We start from the raw sequence: 18,394 nt of genomic DNA on the forward strand, positions 1-18,394 counted from the left end.
AACTATGGCGCCCCTTCCTTCTGCATTAACTATGGCGCCCCTTCCTTCTGCATTAACTATGGCGCCCCTTCCTTCTGCATTAACTATGGCGCCCCTTCCTTCTGCATTAACTATGGCGCCCCTTCCTTCTGCATTAACTATGGCGCCCCTTCCTTCACTGTAATCCTATATATAACAATAATAACTGCATAGGTTGGACTAAACAAACGCTTCAGGTGTTCAAATCTTTAAAAGCTGTCACAATGAAGGCATTTAAATAATCCCACTTGTTGATTATGTGTTATTGACATTATTAATCGTTGTGTATAGATGTACTTGTTAGGAGGGCGGGATGATATTTACGTGATATTGACCGACTGATAAATATGAGTACGCTTTAATAGAAATCTTGCTGCATGACTACAATATTGACCGAGAACAAAGGGCCGTCCGATCACGAAGGATAGAGACGCCATTGTGATGAACTCAATTATCTTCAATTAGTTTCAGGTACTTGGATTTTCAGGAAGCTATTTGTTTGAATGGCAAATCTGCATGCTTACGACCTCTGTCACAATGATTGAGTTGTTGAACCTTGACAGAAAGAAATTATTATCCTTCAATCAATATAAACACACCTGAATGTGTACTTCATTGATTGTCCTTTCACAATTAACTTCATCTTTGTATAAATATACAGAAGATGTTATATTTGCATAACAAATTTAATATAGAAGATTTTATATATACAGAACAAATTGGAGGTCCAAAAAGTATTTGTGTTTCAACGGTGAACAAATATTTTATGGACGTTATTTCTATACTGATCAGAGAGAGTGCTTCAACCAAAAGAACCTTATTCGTTCTGGCCTATATATGGTATAACAGGAAGACGAAATTTAAGTGTCGTGTCCTTAACATTATTGATGTTTCTTGAAACTAACACCTGCTTTAACAACCAAACTTTGTGGAAATTGTCTGTGGCCGCAATGTCATTTATATTCATCATTCATACTCTAATGGGAACAAATTTCTTAAATGAACAAACTTTTAAACAAAAGGCGTTTACGCATAGAGGGACTGACAAATTACCGGGATACCTCTGTATCGTGACCTGTATTGAAGTAAACGTTTTATATTAAATTATGTTTTAAATATAGGTTTTTGATATATAATTAATGTAATAATCTACAGTTAGCATCGGTATACGCACTATAAATGGCATTCTGATATAGTTAATTTACAAATTAATCCTTTTCAGATAAATAACGAATTAAATTAAGTTTTTAGTTTATGCCTATGTGACTCTACCTAAGCTCAGGTTTTGTCTCGATGCTAGTGATCCGGCAATGATAAATATATATACCTATCGTCGCCACACGATAACACAGTACTTACGTATGGGCGCGTGTCAGCGAGTCCAAATACAAAAACTGTGTTCATTCAATCCCATTGTCGTATTGTGACAATCTGTATCCTAATACAGAACTTGTCAGGGTCTGTATTTGCTATTTAAGGTTTTACCGTTGCGTGGGTTGGTTAGTCCACTAAACCATTCTTTTTAAGTTAGAATAATATATATATATATCAGACTGTCTAATAATATAAATAAAGCAAACTAAGAAAACTTATTAAAATTATAATAAAGGACCTACATTGTAAATATTATGAAATATATATGTGTATATATAACGAGATGTGGCTCTATATCACATATAAATAATATGTGAATGATCACATTAACAAAAATATAGTTTGGTATAGTCACAAAAGATAATTTATTAGTTTGGTATAGGCGCAGAAGATAATTTATTAGTTTGGTATAGTCACAAAAGATAATTTATTAGTTTGGTATAGTCGCAGAAGATAATTTATTAGTTTGGTATAGTCGCAGAAGATAATTTATTAGTTTGGTATAGTCGCAGAAGATAATTTACTAGTTTGGTATAGTCGCAGAAGATAATTTATTACTTTACAATTTCCGACGTTGAGTACGTTTTTCCTCTTATTCAATCATTTTTTCATGAAATGCGTCAAATTCAATCTAGTAATCTGTTTCTCAAAAATGACAATTTAATGCATTATTATTGTTTTCCGTGAGTAATAAAGTAACCTATATTTGTTTAATTTAAATAGAAAACATAGCTTCCCTGTTTTTTCCTACGCTTGATAAAGCCTTTTTTATATAATAATTATCCTTATTCCTTTTTTCTAATTCTTTTATTTTTCAAAACTTTTATGCATGAATAAAGAAGCAACACTTATGGATCAAAGTCATGTAATCATTAAAACACTATCACATACAGGGAAAAGAGGAGAGCAAGAGATTAAGTGGGGTATTTGGAGGAGGGAAGGAGAGAGAGTGGGTGGAAAGGGAGAGAGTGTGAAGTGGGAAGGAGAGAGAGGATGGAGTGGGAAGAGAGGGGTGGAGTAGAAAGAGAGAGGGGAAATGGGGCAAGAGAGGGGAGAGGGGGTATGTGGAGTAGGGAATGAGATATATAGGATGGGTAGAGAGAGAGAGAGGGATGGAGTGGGAAGAGAGAGGGGAGTAGGGTATGTAGAGGTGGGAAAAGAGAGGGGAAGTGGGAGTAGGGAAGGAGAGAAGGAGAGTGGGACAGAGAGGGGTGGAGTAGAAAGAGAGAGGGGAAATGGGTCGTGAGAGGGGAGAGGGGTATGTGAAGGAGGGAATGAGATATATGGAATGGGGAGAGAGAGAGGGGGTGGAGTGGGAAGAGAGAGATGAAGGGATGGGATGGAGAGAGAGGGTGGAATGAGAAGAGATGATGAGGAGTGGGGAGAGAATGAGAGTGGGAAGAGAGAGAGAGGGGGGGATTGGGGGTACATGGAGGAGGGGAGGAGAGATAGGATGAAGTGGGAAGAAAGAGAGAGAGTGGGGATACGTGGAGGGGAGGAGAGGAATAAGAGAAAGGGAGAGTGAGGGTAAGTGAAGAAGTGGACAGAGACAGAGGGGTAGTAAGTAGAGGAGGGGAAGGAGGGTAGAGGTAAGAAGCTTTGAGAATTGTATATTTAAAATTTTCTTTTACTGTATCAAAATTATCTAATGTATCCTTCGGTGGACGTGAGTAAATATAGGAGTGGACAAGACACGCTACAGCCAACAACACTCCTAGGCATGTTAATCCGTTAGTATGACACGTCTCTGTATCATAGTTGTGTTGGCCGCTATTTGGATCGAATGACTTTATTATGCCTTTTACACTTGTATCATTCGTCCGTGAAGCAACCCCCATACCATTTGGTCACTGATAATAATATCGATTGTGGATGACCGCTTTTATTATAGAAGCTACATCGTGAATGACGGTTGGTTATGGTATTTCACTCGATAAGATCATTTTCAAAAAAAAATCAAAAAAAACGAGTTTTATGTTCATATAAAATAAATAACATACGAAACAACCTCGTGTCGTGTGACATGTTTTATCAAAGTTACATCGACTGCTAGATCTATGCTATATATAAACATGACATGTTCAGAAAAACTTTGCGACAAAGTATGCACAGAAGTTGTAGTAATGTTTACATCAGTAAAAAGAATTTATCAATATCTGAGACAAATAACTGAGCTGTTTTCATCTTGTCGATGAAGTTTGTTCTGAATATATATGAATTCGACATGAACAGGAAGCCGCATCATCTTCCCAGTGCCACGCCAAAACACATTAAAGTTTTAACACTAAAATACATGTACATGTACTTATTATGTATTATATATATTGATATTGCTTTTATCCATTAATCATTCTTATATTTTTTCATGACAAAATTGCTTTAGATTAATAACTGCGCTATAGCAAATATAATGTAAAATACCATCTCAATCCATTAAGGAAAATTCATATTGTTTTAAATTAATTAAAAAATCAATTTTCAAACAACCGTCCTCTAGAAGGAGAAATCATCTCATTTATAAAGTACAAGTTTCTCTCCTTTTGTGTAAAATATGATACATTTGTACTGTTTATGCTATGGAGTAAATAAAATAATCTATACAAAATAGTCTACTTACCGGTATATTCGAGAACAAGTCATTTGTGATTTTCAATGAGGTAAATCAACACCCAGAAATGTATCACAGAGCCATTATAGTTATCCTTAAATAAACACATCGAGATAAGTATGGCTGACCTGACCACTAATATCGTGGACTGAAATCCATGAGTGTGGACGGTTAGCACACTAGACTCCACAGATTACATTGAACTTGATTAAATCCTTCTTATGCTTTCCACAACCTGAAGTAACAAGGCCATGTTTATCATAACGGGCGGCTTAACAATCTCTATGGGCTTAACATGGATGGATTACTTGGGATTTTCACAGTTGATTAAAGCATTGTGAAAATTATGTGTTAAGTTTGATAGTGTAGTAGATATTTCAAACAAATAAATCCCCCTTGTAATTAAGACGTCGGCGTAGATCGACTAATTAGGCATCCGATCATCGGCATATATCGACCGAAAAGAACAAAGTCTATTTTCGGCACATATCGACCATTACTGGTTAGCAAAAAATCAGTTTGCTATAGGCGTAGATCGGCTTTCATTCTTTTCAATTCATAAATTGAGTTCATTTTACATCATGTGTAGTTCTAAATGTTCAGGAATGGTGGTAGATAGGATAAAATTATTATCATTGTGCATACCTATCTAGGTTCCAGCTACTAATATCTGACAAATTTTGTGCAAGTGTAATATCATTATTATCAATTTACTTACTTCACGTAGCGAAGTGGGTTTAAGGCATCAATATACAACAAAAAGGGGCATAAAACGGATCCCTGAGAAACTCTATAATAATAGATTTAAATGTAGATAATATGCTTCACCTATGACACATACTAATCTCTAAAGATAATTTTTAAACCACTGAACATTCCTTTAATGTCACAAGATTGTAAATGGTATAATACTAGTAATCCATGTCGCAATCTATTATACTATCACAGAAAATATACTAAATGTTCTTTACAGACATCCATAACATTATGAGATATAAAGCCAGGCTGATGTTTTGTGATAACTTCACAACTAAAATAACGATACTCAAAATGACTTTTTCAATGATTTGACAAGTCATAAGCGATTCCTTATCTTTTTTACATTGTATAATATTGATGTTTGGAGATTTTCTTAACTTGTGCTACAAAGAGGAGTACATGGAAGGGTGATCAATGGTGTTAGAAGATTAATTTCAGGACATTTCGAAGCAGCAGGTAATTTTTCTTCGATATAAAGTTGACTTCTTTATGAATTCGTGAATTAATATAAAATTTTGAAAGGAAAGACCATTGAAGAAGAAGTTTAAAGTGAACAGTCGGGCAAGGATGGCTAAAGTCGGTAAAAATGGTATGAATGTATCCAGTATAATTTCTTATGAAATGGAAAAATAAAATCTCTCGTCAAAATCTGTCTGCGTACGAAGAAATTAATTTAAAGTATGGAAATTCTAAAATGTCCTCCCGGCTCACTATGTCCGTGGTTACATTTCCACGCAGCCTCGCTTTCAATGCTTTCAACTTTTTTTTTACTTTAATGGTCAGAACTGGGAAACTAAGCAGAACTTGACCGTCGTATTAATATGTGAGAACTTTTGGAAGGCCAATGAACGCATTAAGACTGGTTTTCTTTGCCCGACTATTCACTTTAAGGTCATAGTTTAATGAGAAGAAGTTTAAGCAAAATATGTATTCAGACATTTCTCTTTTTCAAATGAACCGTTATGTTTTAGAGAGAAAAAAAAGTTAATTGTTGTTTTTTACAGATTTTGCAATTTTCAGCCACGCACCTCTAGATCTTTAACGGTGATATCTAAATTGTACATACTATCACCATTCCATTCCCTGTAGCTAAATAATAGATAGCTTTCATATCTCATTTAAAGGTTTTGGAGGTGATGTTGAACACGAAAGATGATGGACTCCGGACGACAGGAAAATCTGCAAAGCCTCTAAATATATGTTAGGAGTCTATGCTAACCCACATATCACATAGCATGATATCTAGTTCAACGATGATCTATCGGTATATGGAGGGCGTTATATACCGTATTCTACTACAATTATCGTTTTATTCTATCCAGTAATTTGGCAATTACTTGTCAATATCGATACAAACAATCTCACCTGATTTTTAGTGGCAGGAACGACACCCGTTTATAGTAAGCTTGACTATCCATGTTTCTCTCCCTTACAAGGTTCGCCATCCGCATTGTGTTGAAGTCATTGGTATTTGACCTTTGCAGGCGATGTCTCTGATTTTCCTTATCGGACACCCGACTTGGAGACAGAGACGACAGGAGGGACGACACAGAATTTGGAGCTAACGATGGTAGCAGGGACATAGATGATGAGCCTATGGACACCGCCCTGACCGAGTCTGTCCCATCTTTGTCCATGTAGCACTTCTCTCTCGTGTCGCATGCTGGCACTAGGTAAAATAAATAAATAATACTAGGTCTAGGGACACAAATAAAGTATACTAGGACTAAGCAAACAAAAATAGTAAAAGGGACAAAGCAAATGAATAAATAATACTAGCACTAGGCAAACGAGTAATAACACTAGGTACAATGCAATCAAATGTATTGTATAAGAAATAAGTAAACCAAATAAAGAAATATAGGGCCTATACATTTGGGTTGGTTTGGTTTAAGCGGTGTCTTGCGTGTGTGACGTGCGAGGTGCGTGTTTTGGGAGACTGTAGTATATTCATATTGTGCCTTCTTCTATAGTAGAATTCATGTCCTCTTTAGCTCATCTGGCCCGAAGGGCCGGTGAGCTAATGTCATGGCGCGGCGTCCGTCGTTCGTCCGTCCGTCCGTCAACATTTCCTTTAAATCGATATTTGTCATAGAGTTCTGCATGGATTCTAACCAAATTTGGCCAGAAACATCCTTGGGGGGAGGGAAACAGAGTTTGTATAAATTTTGGCTCTGAGCCCCCCGGGGTAGGAGGGGCGGGGTCCAATAGGGGAAATAGAGATAAATCCTATAAATCGCTACTTGTCCTAGAGTTCTGCATGGATTGAAACCAAATTTGGCCTTAAAACATCCTTAGGGGAAGGGGAACAGACTTTGTATAAATTTTGGATCTGACCCCCGGGGGGGCAGGAGGGGTGGTGCCCAATAGGGAAAGTAGAGGTAAATATTCAATTTTCCTTTAGGAAAGAACAATGAATCTGTATTCAGAACATTACTTGCCATTACACACCAGGTGACGTATACAGGCCCTCTAGGTCTCTTGTTTATAGTGATATATCACTGAAGCATGTCGTCGAAGACACCAAGCAACAAACCACACCCAGTTATATTAAATTGACAACGGGAATACCAGTCGTTTCACTCCCAAAAATACTGCGCTAAGCATAAGACGAAACTACCACTTTTTATAGCATATGGTGTGTCTCGGCCAGGGGACAAAACCCAGAGCCTACCTCATAGTCGCGAGCGCTCAAACGAAGGCTAAAAGTGTGGCGGTGTGAAGGGAGACGTTAGGAAAAAGAATGCTTGTTATGAAGAAGAGAAAAGATAATATCCTAAATTTAGTCGCCTTTTACGTCATCTAACGCTCTACATGCATAAGACAACTAAAGAAATAATTCTGGACTAGGCAAACAAATAAATGTTACTAGATAATAGGCAAACAAATAAATGATACTAGAGAATAGGCAAACAAATAAATGATACTAGAGAATAGGCAAACAAATAAATGATACTAGAGAATAGGCAAACAAATAAATAATAATCGATTCTATACAATTTGTACATAGTTGTTGACAGGAGACTTCATTGTTTCAATTTTTAAATTATTAATACAAAGTATCAGCTAAATGGTGAATTAGTAAAAATATCGAATGACTGGTATCTTCTTAAAGATTCGACATCATACAATTAAGTTTATTACTTTTATGTTTGGTAAACTTCGGCTTGAAAACAAACATGGGGTAAAATTATATTGCTTAAACTAAAGACATTTTAAAAAGATATGTTTTCATCGTTAATTCGTTGTGTTTAGAACAAAGAAATGGAATATAAGATCTTGATTTAGCCTATGCGGAATTGGACTGCATCCAATTGTTCTTCCTGATAGTATGTACATCCATATTAGGCCAGTAAACAAAATGACGATATATGATAATTGGGACATAGTCAACTATGTAATTTTAAATATTCATTCTTCTTAGCTAACAAATATGCTGCTCAATAGATATGACTTCGCATCTGGTTGTTTGATAAAATGCATAGAGATGTCTTAAAGAAAAATAATTATTCAATGGAAACTGGAATTTCGCTGGATTAGATTGAGTTTCTGTTAACCATCTTTCCTTCGCGACTATTGAAATTCGTGATTTTAATTTACTTCAAGTTCGCGAAGATTAACATGGTAATAAATAAGAAATGGAATTTAAGTTTTTGATGTAGCCTATACAGAATTGCACTGCATCCAATTGCTCTTCCTGATAGTATGTACATCCACATTGGCCGGTAAGGCCAGCAAACAAAATGACGATATAGAATAATTAGGACATGTGTAATTGTGTAATTTTGAATAATCATTTTTGCTAGTAATGACACTTTATTGGCTAAAAAGTATGTTGCTCAAAAATTAATGAAATCTTAATCTGATTTTTGATTAAGTGGGTAGAAATATCTATAGAAAAAGAGTTATTCAATGAAAACTGAAGTTTCGCAAGGCTATAAGGAAAAGATTATGGTGTTATAGCACAAAAGAGTGTATAGTCTCATCATAAACCACTTTTTAGTTTATTTAATGCATACTGATTTTTATGATATATCTTATAACATACAGATTACTCTTTAAATATCGTGATTCAATATTCTGATAATTGAAATTAATGGTATCAGAGATATATCTGACAATAAATTAAAAACAAAAATTATTATCTTAATATGGTCTGAATCCAATTCAAATTGTATAGGATTTTACCATGTGATGTCTTTATGTAAACTATACATATGAATGAAATAAAGTTGACATAAACAAGAAGTATTACCCTTTTCGATCATGCTGATGGACAATACACTGCCGTACATAAAGCATGTATATACAACGCTAATCCATCGAACTGACATGAATTCTCCGATTAATCCAAACACATAATCTATGTGGCACCATATTTGATTTCCTTCGAAACGCAACACTCGGACATGGATGTTATAACATGTAGAAGAATATCTCCCTATACAGTTCTACATATTCAGACGACTAGTGCAAAATCACTGGAGCGCGTCCCTCTGATCATACCTATCATTATAACATAAAGACAAAGGGTATTGTTTGACGACCGACAAAGCTATGGGGCTACGATCTGATAGCGTGCAGATGGTCGCGAACACAGTACTACACAACAATCTGGAAATATAAGACAGAGGAATCAGGTAGATCACAGCCAATGGATAATGGAATGTATCTTGCTAACGCCACTGACGTTGTCGGAATGCAGCTACCACATATATTTTTGCGGTACTCGGTTTTGTATTTTAGAACTTCAGCACGTGCGCATATTCCATTGACCTACTTCCAAAGCGGAACCTTGTTTGAACGACAATCATATGTTTGTAGATTGGTTGACATGTTTAACTTAAATATGTTATTTATATCCATGTTGCAAGATAAAAATAAAACATTTCTAGTGTATATAAGGTGTGTTTTTGGCTCAGGAAACGAAGGGAAATTTGGCTTGCTGAAGGCTTGCAACTTTTGTCTTTCTTAACACTCCCCGAAATAGAGCTTATGTTTTAATCCAGTGACCGCGCATTAAACAAGTACAGCTGCAGTTTTCGCAGCTCAGTCTATTGTTACATCTGTATAGACGAGATTTTTAAGTTTCATATATAATAATGAAAAGTTTCTTAAAAACAATTATTATATTAGAAAGTAAATATCGATGGATTCAGATAAGGCTACAAACCAAACAAATGCAAGATTTCTAGAGCAATCTATGTTAAAAATGAAGTGTTGCCGTTAGTCCACTAACGTGCGGTTATTAGGGAGATGACGGAAAACGTAAGACGACCAGCGCTATGAAAATTAAAATATTTGAATTATTCTAATTAAAATGTTTAGAAGGTGTAGTATTAACGGTAAGCTAATAAGTTCATATAATCTCGTTTCCCATTTTTTAAATTGGAAGCCGTTTCGTACAGATAGTGGGCCTTAAACTACACCGTTCCAGGTATCATTTTAATAAACGGTCATATTTCACTTTAATATCATTTATTTTAGTTTTGTGTTTTTATTACTCTTGCCTTACAAGCTTGCCACGGTGGAGGTTTTGTATAATGCAAAAATAGAAATAAAAATAGAAATCTTACAAATTACTACTATTTTTAAACGAAATCTCTTTTTCTTTCTTTATCTCAATGATCTCTTACTTTTGGAATAAACTCTTCTCAATGTTCCTTTGATAATGATATAATAATAGTATTCCATCCACGAAATGCATCATTGATGATTAACTTAAACATATTTATACATGTGTGTGTATACTGAGTTTAGGGTCTTATATTTAGTTTGCTTCTTCACTATCATACCCTTCTATTCGTTAATATGTATAATTGTACATACACCGTATGGTATGTCTGTCAGGATCTACCAGGAGATAACTTTTGTTGACTTGAACCTGTTGCCCAATTCCCCAATTCCCTGTAGCCGTAATATAATAAAATATGAAAACAAATACTAGAACGTTGGCATATTTCATTTTACTTCATAACTATATTATACCATGCATGTATGTCCCTACCACCTTTTACGGGTTGCTTTAACATTTTTCATTGTACAAACAATGCAAAGTCGCAGACTTTACCAGTGGTAATGATTAATACACATATAACTTTTCCATACACATTGCCTTGACATTGTAAGTATATAGTCAGGCTTATCAGAAGAAAAAATGAAACAACAACATTTCAAACTTATTTTCAACACGTTGTGTTTTTGTCAACAAAAGGAACTTTTGATCTAAATTAAACCATACATAAAAGAGGAATTTTGCGGTCGGTTAAACGCGCTATGCTAAAGAGATGTTTGATGGTAGCATAAAAGTTAATATCAATTACGTTTGTTCACCTGCGTCATATGTTGGATTGTTCCATGAAAAACTGTTACGCATTTGTGTGTTGGTGTGTCATGCACCAATCGGGTTATTGACCAATGTGCTATTACTGATTTTAATTTACTTGTCTATACAATCACAATGACAATATCATATTTTTAATTCGCTCGTCTTACTACAGGAATTTTGGTATTTTGATTTTTCATGCTAATTTACCAACGAATAGAATTAGTTTTTTTTCTTCATTAGTATTCCCATTTCAAGGATTTTCCTTTTACTGATGAACAATAACTGTCAAACAGTAGTTGAAGTGAATAGTCGGGCAAACTTAACCAGTCTAAATGCGTTCATTGGCCTTCCAAATGTTCTCACATATTAGAACGACGGTCAAGTTCTGCTTACGTTGCCCAGTTCTGACCATTAAAATCAGGAAAAGTTCTAAAAATAAATTCGCCTAACTTTTTGAAAGCGAGGCTGCGTGGAAATGTAACCACGAACATAGTCATTCGGGAGGAAGTTTTAGGATCCATATAATATAAATTAATTTCTTCACATGCAGAGAGGTTTTGACGGGAGATTGTTTTTTCTATTTCATAAGAAATTATACTGGATACATTCACACCATTTTTACAAACTTTAACTTTCCTTGCACACCATTTTTACAAACTTTAACTTTCCTTGCCCGACTGTTCACTTTAAAGTTTCAGGTCAGAAAGAAAGAAGGGGGATAACTCCGTTATTCACAATAACAGCTATGTAAGCTAAGTTGAGTAGATATTAATCTGAATTATTCTGTCGTTCTACCTTTTTTACAGACAGAGAACACAGGGCTTATGAACCCAGTCTCCCATTTTTATCCACATTGGATATACAGACTGACTGACGAGTTACTTCCCTTCGTTTCACACTGGCAATGTCTCTGTGAGATCAAATCGCAGTAGGTAGTTTTCCAGTTGTCTTGAATAAATAATATGTGATCAGTGTAGCACTCATGTCAATATTCAGTCAGCTAATTATGACGAAAATGTATGAAAGTACCGTTTTATTTATCTTTATTGGAAAATAACTTGCGAGATTATAAATTGGCGAACAGGGAAGACAAAACCGGAAAAAAAATGGCCACTCGTTAAACCCCCTGCAATAAAGATCTCTGTATATTTAAAGCTATTCTGTTTTGTCCATATTTTTCTGTCAGAATAATGATTCACATATACATTTCACTACAGGTCAATGTTAAGGATGCGCTTACATAGTAACCATATTGTTTCCAATGTGAGAGCGCAAGAAGAGAGAATAAAAAGTTTTGAAAAGTCTACAAATGTAGCAAGAGCATCTCGGATTTTACGTGGCTTCATGTCTATTGTCAAGTAGCCTGTAGACTTTCTGGAGAGAAGGTATTACTGTAAATTTTGTTTTCACGGCGACTTGATTTCGTGTAGACATTTAGAACACAGGCGACTGCTTCTGGTTTTGGAAAAATACAATAACACCACCCCTACTATAAAAAAACCGTAACTGTGCGACATAACCCTGGCATGCATTGCAAACATAGGATTCTTAAATCAGGTATGTTGATTATGCGAGCAGGCACTCAATATTTTCGTCTTTTTTCAAACCAGAAGCAGACGCCTGTGTTTAGAACGACTTTTTTTCGCGTATTACAGTTGAAAACCCTCTACCGTACGTCTAGATGAACCTTTTCATGGTGATATATTTTCGCGAATATACGAACATTACTCGCTCGCGAAAAGAAGTCAGTTTACAGTATACTCGTTTGAAAGGCTATTCAGTACACATCCTGCGCGATACCAGAATCGCTACCAGCTAAATCCTTCATATTGTCTGCGTGTGTCTGTTCATTCGGATCAAGAGTGGTTACAAAAAAACCTCCGCCAGTTTCATCTGAATAATCTGAAGACTGTCTTTCACATGGTTCGTCATTAGCACTAGAAACGTCAATTGGGTCGGATGTGACGTCACTTCCGCTTAACACATTATCTTTTGATTTAGTTATGTTATCATCAGATCTTTCGTTGGAATTCGAATCAGTAGTTTGTGTTATTTTTAGCTCTCCTTCGTTTACCCGTTCTGCAGTGTCGTCAGTTTTCGATTCAACTGTCATGTCATCAGTATCCGTTTCGGCTGAATCGCTTGGCATCGTAATAAAGCCACTTTCAGGAGATGTTCGTGTTGGATCGGTCGAGACAGAAACACCTTCCCCATCAGCACCCCTGCCTTTGCAAACGTTCTCAATGGTCAATGCAGAATGTTTAGTGTCATTATTATAAGAACTAATCATTTCTTGTGCAGAAACATTAACTTCGTCTAACCCCCCACTGTTTTTGCGTCGTCCGGCATGATTATTTTGGTGGGAATTTTCGTCTGAAAGTGAAACAATTTTGAAATTGTCTTTAACAGATACATCATTGATGCATTGCTTGCGGGACGTCTCTTCTTCCACTACTAAATCCCTAGTGTTACTCTGAGCAGTGCTTTCATCATTTGACTTTTCTTTTTCGACCCATCTTGGCATGTTGACAATCTCGGAAAGGGTACTTTCCCTCGGGGTAGGTTCATCTTCAGTTTTCTTGTATTCAATTCTCACAGAAAACTGCATATCTGGAGCGACGTTACCTTTGCCTTTATTGTCTCTATAGACCGCCGCTTTAGTACTCCTTGTGGACATGGATTGATTATCATTCCCAAAGTAATCGGTTTTATTTCCATCCACACATTCTTTGTCATCAATCCTTCCGGGTGTCATATGTCGTGCTCTACAGTTTAAATTTTCTGTGTCTTCCCTCTTCAAATTTGAAACCATTTCTATCTGACTTTCGTTTCCACTCTTCCTAGCACTAGTATCACTTGCTTTTATTGTTTTTATACTGTCGTTTCCACTCTTCTTAGCACTAATATCACTTGTTTTTATTGTTTTTATAGTTCCTTGTGGTCTTTTATTAGTAAACTCAATGTTACTTCTAGAAGCAGTGTTTTTATTTATATTTGCAAATGAGTCGGTCGCCTTTTCCTCATCAAAAAGTTTTGTGTGAGCTCTACTAGATTTGAAATGTTTAATGTCAGTTATATCGGATGCGAAACTGTGCATCGGTTGAACTGGGATAGGGTCCGGAGACATATCGAAGTCGTCTGCTTGCTTTGACACCGTAGACGCTTGAGGGAAAGGATCATTAAAGCGTTGGACAGACTTGATAGCAAACACTTCAGTCTTTTCTCGAATATGCTGAGACTCTCCATTAGCCCGAATTCCCGGTAACTTTTTAAATACTTTTCCGAATGGCCCTTGTCTCTTTCCCGCCAACATTGAGGTATTCACATAATGCAGCTGATGATTCGAATCGAAAACGCGAGCGTATTTCTTGTCGAAAGAGGAACTTTCAGATAAAGGTAGACGGACATTCAAATCTTTCTTCTTCCTGAGGAATTTCATTGACATCGAAGAACGAAGCTGCTGTCCCTGGAATCGTCCAGTGTAAACTACTTTATTGGTTTCACTGTCATTCAAACTGGATAATGTAGAGTGGTTTACATTACTAGTGTATTCCGTTTGATTGTTTAGATCCTTCCCCACAATCCCGGCACCAACTGTTGCCGCATATTCCTTCTTTGGATCCGGTCGTCTTCTCGGTCTCTTTACCCGTACGCACTTTGGACACGCAGAGAGCGACATCAGGTGTGGACATCGTGGTCCAGACATCTTAGACTTCTTTGGTACTGATCGAAGGATTTTCTGACTCTCTTTGCTCGCTGGCATCTTATCAGATGCCTTTGCATTGTCAACGACATCAGATGTGTTGAGGAGGTGCGGGTAGGGAACCTCCCGGGGTGAAGATGACCACATAGACGGAGGACGGGCCTCCGCACCGGAAGACGCGTTAGGTGCTGTAAATGTTGGCTCGGAATGGACCCTGGATTTCGGAACATGTCTGAAAGAGAGTAAAAAACAAAATGAATGGTCGTTATCTTCGTGCTGTTTTTGTTGTGTTTGAAAAAAAAGTAACTGAAAATTCAAAAATTCACGCCAATAAGGTATAATGTATAATGAAACTGATCCGAACGCTCCCTGATTTGGCAATTTCTATTAAAATGCAAATGCATACTTGACGCGTTGCAACAATTACGTACGGTATATATATAAATACACAACGTACATCTTTAATAATTTCCAGCTTGGAGGATAAAGTATTTGTAACTTCAAAAATACACAAAAGCCTTTGGCGATTGCACTTAATAGCGACCGACAAAGTGGATTATATACACAATTACTCCGCGATATGTTTCGTTGTTAATCTACCTCTTAAATGTTCTAAATCGTTTTTGTTTTATGTACACGTTTAGCGTTTACCTTGAATGTTATGTGCTCTTTTTGTATCCTGATAAAGGGGCGAAACAATTTGAAAATTCAGCAAATTAATTGTGCTATCTGTTGGAATTTATTTTATAGAACAAATTGAAAATTTAATATTTATTTGCTCACAATATCACCCGTCTCGTATACATGATAGATCCACTGCCATTTGATATCAGTCCCGTTTGAGTAATATTACATCTTTCGATAGCTCATTCTCGATGCTCCAGGGTTTACTATCACTGAAGTTATATCCACCCCTGGACTATGTCATAGCAAAACTGAAGGCAACATGATACACAGGTAATATAGTCATTTGATGTATATCAAAATAATCAAATAACAGACACATTTGCTGACTTTGTTTCTTTCAAGTAAGGCGTCGTTCTCTCTGTAATCATCAAAGGAAATATTTGCAGGCCTGTGATTGGTCATTTTATTCTCCTGAACTGCCTCATATTTTACTATGAGATAGTCCATGGGTGGTTATGACATCAATGATAGCAACCTCCGGGGTATCGAAGATGTCGATAGTGATATCATAGTGATAGTACGCATCACTAAATATGTAGGTAATCCAGTGCATGTTATGCGCCAAATATTGATGACAATAATACTCATGTCATTCACACACCTAATTGTGATAGGAAGATTCTCCAGACTTCGAAACACCGCCTCATTGTTCCGCTCCCGATCTCTCTGTAGTTTTAGTATAAACCGTTCGGAAATCTCGTGGTTCGTAATTCCAATAAGTTTGTCATTTTCTCCGCTGATTCCTATGCTGGTCGGAGGACCTCGGATTGACCTATGACCTGGGATGGTTCCTATCCCGTGTACGTTTTCCGTCCACTGCATGTTCCTTATGTTAGGTAGATGGGTATCACTCCTGTAACGAATTGTATAATCAATTACTGGCCTGTGTACTGTTAACCACTTCATTTCACTCCGAAATATTGAGAAAAAAAATATCTAAATTTGGCAAGAAAATATTTTTGCAAAATTTTGAAGAAAGTGCAATCTTGATATGCAAACTATTAATGCCAGAAATTTTGTAAGGAGTTAAAGTTGGCAATTCAAAATTACGGGGTAGGGGAAGTATATATTATATTGTAATTTCAATCTGAGAAAAATATGAGAGTCTCATGAAAGATAACTGCAATATTTTAAATGAAGACAATAAATACTGCAAAAATTAATACATATCCATTAGGTAAATATAGATTTGATATATCATGCTTATTGCCAATATGATGAAATTCACATAAAATCCAATATTTTGTCGAATAGGTATCTTTGAACGATAGTAGTTCAAAAACGAGCATACGAACATACTTTTCTTCTATGGTATAAACTCACGTTTCTAACAAAACATAAATGAGAGAAAAAAATTCCGATACAGGAAAAATTTGGCTTCTCAGATGTCTGTATCCTAAGTAAAAACTTAACAATAAGTTACATAGGAAGATAACTTAATAGTTCTGACTACTTTAAAAGTCGGTGTGTTTGTTTTCAGAAAATTAAGATATGAACGCATTGTAAGTCAACTTATCTTTCGTTTCTAAATTTCATGATTTCTATTTTAAATAAAATTCCCAGAGTTCATTGAAAAATCTAAAATATTTCATATAGATGGTGTAGGTATAGTATACTTTCGCAGAGAGAGAGGAAAAAATTCGCGAATTTCGAATTTACCTTTATCGCATGCTAAAGAAAGTTGGTCTACGGTAATTTAAAATCTGTAATATGAAAATAGCTGAGGTAGAAAAATAAATTATTTAAAACAAAAAAAATAGCGAATTTCGAATTTACCTTATCGCATGCTTAAGAAATTTAGTGTACAGTAATCTAAGATATTTTAAATAGCTGAGGTTGATATAGTAATAAGTAAACGATTTCGCAAAACGAAAAAAAAACATGCTAAAAAAAGTTTATTCAATACAGATGAGGTAGTATATGATTTCGCGGAGAGAGAAAAAAACGAGAATTTCGATTTTACCCCGTCGCATGCTAAAAAATGGTTAACGGTGATGTAAACGTTAAAAAAAATCCATACTTACTGATTACAACATAGACATACTGTTCCCACAACATGTCTAAAATGATGGTGTGTCATGGTAAACAATTTTTAATATCCACATCATACTCCGGTCTTAAGATTTACTCTACAGAGGTATGAACATGTTGGCGATTTTTATCTATCTTCCACACTATACTTCTGAATCAGTCTTCGTGACGAATTACCGGATCACATTCTTAGCTAGTTGATCTTTTTTTCTCTCTTCAACATAGTAAAATCACAATCCAGTCTTTGTTAAGAATTTCTCGATCGCATTCCTAGCATGATGATCTTTTTACCCTCTTGAAAATTGTGAATTCACAATCCAGACTCTACAGTCTGAGGATGATGATCTTCTTTCTTTCGTGAAAATAGTAAAATCACAATTCGCTCTTCATTACGAATAACTGGACAACAGACAACAGTTTTAGCAAGATGGTTTTTCTCTCTTAAAATAATTAAATCCCAATCCAGTCTTCGCTAATATTTACTGGACAGCAGTCTAAACATGACGATCCTTTCTATCTTCCACACTATTCCCCGGTCTCAGTTATGAATATGAATGGATGAACCATACTCTTGAAACTAATAGCGAAATCATACTCCAATCTTCGTTAATGATTACTGGTTCGTGGTTTTAATGTTGTGGCCCTTTCTATCTCTTGAAAACAATCGGTCTGTTTGAATTCCCTAACATAAGTATTCCGTCATCAAATTCGTCCCGCGGAAGTTTAACAAGGATTACTGGTCCATGGCCTAAAAATGGTGATGCGTTCTATCTCTTGAAAACAAATGGTGTCTGAGAATTCTCTTGTCCAAGTAAACGCACGGTGTTCCGTTTTTCATAACCAACCCGCAGTACAAGGACGGTTTTCTCATGAAATGTATTCAGCA

The 18,394-nt window shown here is 35.9% G+C and overlaps 1 protein-coding gene across 1 annotated transcript; it reads right to left on the reverse strand.

The window, feature by feature from the left end:
• Positions 1-12,105: 12,105 nt before the first annotated feature.
• LOC138335544 (serine-rich adhesin for platelets-like) lies at positions 12,106-18,394 on the reverse strand. Its single transcript, XM_069284682.1, has 3 exons — positions 17,502-18,394; positions 16,079-16,330; positions 12,106-15,022 (listed from the first exon to the last, which is right to left on the reverse strand). The coding sequence occupies exons 1-3, from the start codon at positions 17,555-17,557 to the stop codon at positions 12,865-12,867; spliced, it is 2,466 nt and encodes an 821-aa protein (XP_069140783.1). The 5' UTR covers positions 17,558-18,394; the 3' UTR covers positions 12,106-12,864.

The sequence above is a fragment of the Argopecten irradians genome, chromosome 11 (genome assembly GCF_041381155.1).
Source record: "Argopecten irradians isolate NY chromosome 11, Ai_NY, whole genome shotgun sequence".
Taxonomy (NCBI): Eukaryota; Metazoa; Mollusca; class Bivalvia; order Pectinida; family Pectinidae; genus Argopecten; species Argopecten irradians.